The following is a 7,998-nucleotide window of genomic DNA, read 5'->3' as shown; positions in this document are numbered from 1 at the left end:
AAACCAAAAAAAAAAAAAAAAAAAAAAAAAAAGATTCTTTTTTTTTTTTTAAACTAAAATGATTCTCATACCATTAATCTTTAGTTTTTATTAAGCCTCTTAGCTAGTTACAAGAGTCATAATAACTTGGTTGTCCCAGAGGAAGTACAAAATTCTTAGCATGAATAGTTATTTTCATGTTTCCCTATCTTTAATACTTAATTGTAAAACTCACTTTAATATACTAACAATCTTAATATATCATAATAGGCTTTCTTTGGTAGAGGTAACTGTAACATTCACAAAGTTGCAGTGCAGTAAATATTTAAGTTTTCCTTTGTAATTTATGTGCTAATTTTTGGATATTCTAACAAGACCCATTTCACACTGTTGCACAGAACATTTGTTCACTGCAAATTGATTTCTCTTTTGTGCCTCATTGATTGAATAAAGAGTTTGACATTTATTGCCCGTACACTGTGACAGCCATTGTGCTAGATGTTAGGCTAGACCACGCTCTCAAGGATCTCTCAAAATGTCGCCTTCTTTAAAGTGATCTTCAAGTTTGGAGGAATTTATATAATAAAACTTTTAAAAAGATAGTTATTAGTATTTTTTTTTGAAAAAAACTGTATAGATACATTTTTATTGTGGAGACTCTTTGAAGTAGTTTTTTCATGTGCAGAAGGAAAATTTACTGAGTACAAGAGACTGTCTTCAAACAGTTTTGTGTTTAGTACTAGAATTTGCTGCTAGAATTCAGCACTAGAATTGGAGTATGCTTTGTTTCCTTCCTTATCTTTAATTTTTTTTAATGTGCCTTCTCAGACTTATCTAATCAGTCTTGTTCTACAAGCCTTACTTGTATTACTACTTTTATGCTTATCTTTCAAGTCCTACACCACACGTACTTTTCATGTCTGTTGTAATGTCAACACATTGATAATGAATTCTTATTTTGATGTTGAGTAAGTATATATATTTTAAAAATCGAACTATTTCAGGATACTTTTGTTTTTAGTGAGTAACAACAATAAAATCATGCTCATTTGGTTTTACCTCTTTAGGAAAAATGAAAATTGTAACTTGTTTTACATGGCTAATGTGGGCTCTGAGGGTTTAAATTTAAATTCATATGGACTCTGAGGATTTAAACTTAAATGTAAAAATGATGAATGGAGAAAGAAGTTAAAACTTTTTATAATATAGTATTTTCAAATTAGTGCTTTATCTGATAGAGTACGAAAAAGGGATAGTCTGCCTCAAACCTAGTACTTCAGTCATTTTGCTCCTTGCCCTGTAGCAACTTTCTTGGAAATCCTTTTATAGTCTATAAAAACACAGGTAATTACACCCTCCCCGTTTTTGTCAGGGGCTCCCACATAAATTGTAGCACACTAGAAGTGCATCTCTCTGCTTTACTTTTTAAAAACTTACTTGATCATGGGAATTATTTTATACCACTACTTTAAGAAATTTTTATTTTTTATATCTGCATGAGAAGAAAATTATTAACCTCACAATCTTAACATAATAAAGGTAGTTATTGTTGTACTGAATGAACTTAGTGTTATTTTAAAGCAAAGAGCAAAGCTTTGCTTTTGTGATACTAAACTAGGTGATTTTTATATATTGGGAAAATGTTAAAACCATTTTTCCCCCTTTTTTCCAGATAATCAGACAGCTAAATGGAGTCTGAGCAGCTGTTCCATAGAGGCTACTATAGAAACAGCTACAACAGTATAACAAGTGCAAGTAGTGATGAGGAACTTTTAGATGGAGCAGGTGTTATTATGGACTTTCAGACTTCTGAAGATGACAATTTGTTAGATGGTGACACAGCAGTTGGTAAGTTTAGCATTATTACTCAGTACGTATAGTCATGAATACCTACCAGTAAAAATATACATTATTTATTAGGACTGACTGTTAGGATAGTTTTTTAAAATTGATTTGAATTCATACAATATAAACTTCACCATGCTAAAATGTGTGTTTCTGTGACGTTTAAATTGGAAACAGTTTTCTCTAAAATCAGAATGAGACAAGAGTTGTTTTCACCACTTCTGTTTATTGTACAACTCTGTCTAGTTCTAAAACATTTCCAACAACGCAGATAGGAAATTGATGAATGCATGCAAAGTGAATACAACTTTTACAACTATCCCTCCATCAAGAAATAAAACCAATACTCTCAGATGTTTATTTCTCTTTCACTTTTATGTATAATTTCTATTTTAATTTCTGTTTAGATGAATTTTGCAAGTAAACTGTGTATCAGTGGACTCATACTATTATGTATATTCCTAAGTCTGACTTCTTTTACTTGTGTTTTAAGTATCTGTGTTGTGTCATATAGCAATAGTTAATGTGTTCCCATTGCTATATAGTGTCTGATTATTTTGCTGTTCTGGTGATACACATTTTTTCTTTGCTATTACTAATAATGCTGCTATAAATTTTCATGAACATGTGCTTCAGTAACACCCTTTGAATAATTCTGAGACTTAAGTGCATATAGAGTTCTTGACACATAAATGAAGTCTATAGAGACCTTTGGAGAGTGACTGGCTATTCAAAGAGACTCAGTCAGGTAGTAGCTGGTCCAGTTTTCCCCTTTCTCTATGTTGATCTCTGTCCTTGCAACATAAGCAATTTCCTTTATGTTAGCATTCAAATGAGTCGTCAGTAGCCTTTCCAGAACTCAGACATAGCATCTGGATTAGGATTTAGGCTGTAAGAAAAAAACTGCATTGGACTTGGCTGACTCCAGTAAATTTGTTATACAGCTCCTGCTTTAAAAATACCATAAGGTATGCACTTACTACTTTCTAAAATGGAATCAGCCTAATTTCAGAAATGAAACTAGCAACACTGTACTGAATGGGGAAAATGGAAACAGTTTTCTCAAAAATCAGGAATGAAAGAAGAGTATTTGTTCTGACCACTTCTGTTCAATAAGTATCCGCAATTTTTGCTATAATAATTAGGCGTGAGAATGAAAGAAAGGAGTCAGGTGGTGATACATGCCTATTGTCCCACCATTTGGGGATGCTGAGGTAGGAAGATTATAAGTGTGAGCCCAGGCTTGGCAGTTTAGTGACTTCATCAGACCCTATTTCAAAATTTAAAAAAAGTTACAAAGGGTTAGTTAGGCCTGAGGTGGAAGATTGCAAATTCAAGCCCAGTATGGATGACTTATACCGTCTTAAAAAACAAAGGCTAGGGGCTGCTGGGGATATAGCTTAGTGGCACAAGTGCCTGCCTGGGAAGTGCAAGGTCCTGAGTTTGATCCCCAGCGCTGCAAAAGAAAAAAAAAAAAAACAAAGGCTTGGGATAAAGTTCCATCACAGATGAAGGCTCTAGGTTCAATCACAGATAAACAAATAACTGGGATATAGTAGGAAAGAAATAAGTCAAATTATACCTTTTGGCACACAATATGACCCTTAACCTAGAAGACCCTGAGAACTTCATGTATGACTTTTAGATCTGATTAACAAATTCAGCAAAGTGGGAGGATACAAAATCAACTTTAAAAAAAATCAGTGGCTATTTTAAATATACCAGTAATGAACCAGCTAAGAAGGAAATCAAGAAAACAGTTACATTCAAAATAGACTCAAACATAACAAAAAACTTAGGAATCAACCTAACCCAGGAGGTGAAAGACCTCTGCAATGAAAATTACAGAATACTGGTGAAAGAAATTGAAGAAGACACTAGAAGATAGAAAGAGCTTTCATGTTCATAGATCACTGGAATTAATATTTTTTTAGATGGCAATATTAATGAAAATGATGTGCAGACTGAATGTAGTCCTCAAAGCAACAATGACATTCTTTACAGAATTAGAAAAAACAATCCTAAAGTTCATATGGAAGCAGAAAAGACCTAGAAGAGTTAAAGCAATCCTGAGCAAAAAGAACAGTGCAGGAAGTATCACAGTTCTAGATTTCAAAATATATTGCAAGACTTTGGTAACAAAAACAATGTGGTACTGTCACTAAAATAGATACATAGTGTACAGAATAGAATAGAGGCACAGAAACAAACTCATACAACTACCGCTATCTGGTCCTTGACAAAGAAGCCAAGAACATATATTAGAGAATAGGGAGGCTTTTTGCAAATAGTGCTGGGAAAACTGGATAGCCATATGCAGAAAATTGAAAATAGACCCTTATCTCTCTGTATAAAAATTAATTTAAAATAGATTAAAGATGTAGGGATAAGATCTGAAACTTTGAACCTCCTGGGGAAAAAAAAAACGGGAAACAATTGAAGTCATTGGCCCTTGCCAAGGCTTCCTGAATAGGAAAACCACAGGAAATAATAGCAAGAATGAACAAATGGGATTACATTACTTTAAAAAGCTTTTGCACATCAAAGGAAAGTAAAGAGAGCCTGCAGAATAGGAGAACTTTTTCTAGCTTTTCTTTCGACAGAGGATTAATATCTAGCATATGTTAAGAACTCAAAACACTTAATACCAAAATGAAACAGACAGCACAATCACTAAGTAGGAAAATGAATTAAACAGAGAATTCTCCAAAGAAGTAGAACAAATGGCTGTTAAGTACATACAAAAATTTTTAACATCTTTTGCCATTATGGAAATGACAAATCAAAACTACACTGAGATTCTATCTCAGCTGAGTCAGAATGTCTACCAAGAATATAAAAAAATAATAACTGCAAGGGTGAGGGGAAAAAAGAACCTTCCTACATTGTTAGTGAGAATGTAAGCTGGCAAAAACACTGTTAAAATCAGTATGGTGATTTTTCAAAAACCTAAGAACAGATGTATCATTCAATCCAACGATACCACTTCTTGGTATATTCCTGAAAGAATGAGAGCCAGCATATTATAGAGATACCAGCATACCCACATTTATTGCAGTGTAATTCATAGTAGCTAAACTATGGGAATAGCCTAGGTGCCCATTAGCAGATGAATGGAAAAAGAAAATGTGGTATATATATACAGTAGAGTATTATTTAACCACGGAGAAGAACAATCATTGCATCTGCAAAAAAAAACAGGAGACTGTTAAGTGAAATAAGTTAAGATTCAAAGTCAAATACTGCATACTAGATATTTCCTCTTATATGAAGCATGAGCAGAGGGGACGGAGGGAAGGAGAAACAGAAAGAGAAAGCATGAAGTAGTAGAGAAACTTATAGAAGAGAATGAGGATGGAGGAAGAGGAGATAATGGGGTGAATGATGGAAGTATGTTATATACATGTTCTAATATGCCAAAATGAAACCCACTAATCGGTATAATTAATGTGCAGTAATAAAAAAAGATGAATTGGGCACAGTGGCACATGGCTGTAATCTTAGCATTCAGTAGGCTGAGGCAGGAGAATTCCAAGTTGCAGGCCAAGCCCTGCAACTTAGTGAAACAGTGTCTCAAAATAAAAATTAAAACAAGGGCTAGAGATGTAGTTCAGTGCAAAGGCCCTGGGTTCAATCCACAGTACTGGGGGTGAGGGAATCAGCCAGCTCAGAGTCTATACTAAATAATGCAGAGCATACTGTTTCTAAAAAATATCTTTGATAATGATGATTAGTTAGTCACATCTGTTAAAAATTCAAACTAGTCAAAGGCTGAAAATTTTGGTATTTTTATTACATACAGCTACAAGTGAGTCATTTTAGTCAGTAATTCAATTTCTTTGGAAAATGCAAACATTTTCACTTTAAGCAACAGAGAAGGCCAAGATTTTGTTGCTATAGTTGTGTACATACGTGATTTTTACCTTGTTGAAAATAAAGCACATGACTATTCATTGGTACAGCTTTAGAATTACTGTTAATATGTCCTCAGTTGAAGTAAGTTACGGAGATTGATTGAGGGATTAAAACTATAGTCAAAAACATGTTTAAGCAAATTAACTTTTAACAGTTAATTTATGTTGATAACATGATTATGCTACTCAGTTTAAATTTTAAGCCCCCCTTTTTTTTATATCTTTTCTGAAATGTTTCTTTGCCAGTGTCAAGAATCACTCCCAGCTTTCTAGATTGTGTGCAGACTGAGAGGAAGTTAGACTTCAGACACCTTTTAAAATGAGGGCATATGTCACAGTCCAGGGTCCAGCCCTTGGTTCTGTGGAAACAGACGTAATAATCACTTCAATTTTTTATCAGTAGCTAATTGAAAAATTTGCTTTAATGGGGTGTGATAACTGATAATGGAATACAGAGATAGTATAACAGTTATTTTAATTTTTCCCAAATACAGATTGAATATTGCTTATTTGAAAGGTTTGGGACTAGAAATGTCTCGGATTTTGAATGGTTTCTGATTTTGGAGTATTTGCATATATGTAATGAAATATCTTGGGTAAGAGTCCCAAGTTTAAACATGAAATTCATTTATATGCAAAGCTTAGAGGTAATCTTATACAGTATTTGTAGTGTGCCTGTGTTTTGGCTGTGACCCATCACATGAGGTGAGATACAGAATTTTCCACTCTGATGTCATGTCAAAGAGTTTCACAGTTTTGAGTATCTTAGATGCAGAGTTTTGGATTAGGTATGCTCAAGTGTTTATAACTTTATTCACCTCATCGTATTCCTTCTGGATGGGGTAGTCATAAATTGTCTATGAGAAATTACAGAAGAAAAGTCCTGGCAAAGTGTTGCAGAATAACTGTGCCAAAAAGTGGCTGGTTAGCTACAAGATACCTTCTAAAGTGAAGGCACGTCAGATTCCAGGGTCCCGGCCTTCATACTGCAGACACAGAGCTATGACATCAACATGGTGAAACTGAGCTAATCCTAAGTGGATTCATATTAGCCGGGGTTCTTCCTTTTTTTTTTTCACTTGTTAGGTAAAACCCATGGTACAAATTTAATCATATGTAATATTCTTCTTCGTTCCAAAAAAGATGTAAAGCAGCTTATAAAGATACATAAAATCAGTTCATTAACATGAGTATTTGACAGTGATGAAGCAAAGGGAAAACAACTTGAAATGATATCAAATGCAGAGATGAGACCTATTAAAAATGCTACCAGTATATACTTTCTAAGAGAGACTACAAATTTCTCTCAAAACTTTACATCAGTAACTGAATAAGAAAACCTGTTTAATGAAGTGAGTCATAGCATTTTAAATTTTTTTTATTTTAAAGGTAATAAAATAAATGATACAGAATTTCAAAACAATGTAATAGGAAGTTAGCAATGGTTATTATATTGCATACTATTATCTTTAAAATAATTGCTCAGATTACCAGATATAGGCATGTAAGATTGATCAAACATATAAACACTACCTGTTCCTTTCAATGGACTGATAGAAATTAGTAGTACAATTCCAGAAGAGATGTAGAATGGCAAAGACAGTATTGGGAAACAAAGGCAAAGCAGGAGGCATCACAATCCCTGATTTGAAATTACAAATACTACAAAGCTACTGTGATAAAATCAGCATGGAACTGGCAAAAAAATAGGCCTGAGGATCAGTGGTACAGATTAGAAGATGCAGAGGATCAATGGAACAGATTAGAAGATGCAGACACAACTACAAACACCTTATTTTGACAAAGGGGCCAAACATGTTCACTGGAAGAAAGCTTCTTTAATAAATGGTACTGGAACAACTGGCTCTCCACATGTCAAAGACTAAAACTAGATCCGTGTCTATCTCTATGCGCTAAATTAAAATCAGACCAGATCAAAGATCTGAATATTAAAGCAGAAACACTAAATCTACTGGAAGAGAAAGTAGGTAGAAATCCTGAAGACCTAGCAGTAGGCAGAGAGTTCTTGAACAAAAACCAAACTGCACGGGAAATACTTCAAAAAATCAACGACTGGGATCTCATTTTATTAAAAAGTTTTTGCACCGCAAAAGAAATCACCAACAGAGTGAAAGGAAAACCTACAAACTGGGAAAAAACTGTAGCTAACTGTCCCTCAGACAAAGGACTCCTATCTAGAACAGATAAAGAATTTTAAAAAATTAGACCCCCAAAATTCAAAGACCCAATCAAAAAATGG

General features: G+C 33.9%; 1 protein-coding gene across 7 annotated transcripts in view; it reads left to right on the top strand.

Moving 5' to 3' along the window:
- Nucleotides 1–7,998, top strand: part of Clcn3 (chloride channel, voltage-sensitive 3) — an 84,331-nt gene that overhangs the window by 12,763 nt on the left and 63,570 nt on the right. For 3 of the 7 annotated variants that reach the window (XM_005373555.2, XM_005373554.2, XM_005373557.2), the window contains exon 2: nt 1,652–1,827. The exons of 2 other annotated variants lie outside the window; for them this stretch is intronic. In XM_005373555.2, coding sequence (XP_005373612.1) covers nt 1,668–1,827 — 160 coding nt within the window. In that variant the 5' untranslated portion in view covers nt 1,652–1,667. Of the gene's footprint in view, nt 1–1,651; nt 1,828–7,998 lie in introns of those variants that run through there. 2 more of the 7 variants (XM_005373561.2, XM_005373559.2) reach the window with 2 other exon arrangements.

This window comes from Chinchilla lanigera, unplaced genomic scaffold (genome assembly GCF_000276665.1).
Source record: "Chinchilla lanigera isolate Chin_1 unplaced genomic scaffold, ChiLan1.0 scaffold00002, whole genome shotgun sequence".
In the NCBI taxonomy this organism is placed as follows: Eukaryota; Metazoa; Chordata; class Mammalia; order Rodentia; family Chinchillidae; genus Chinchilla; species Chinchilla lanigera.
This window is presented reverse-complemented; position numbering and strand designations above follow the sequence as displayed.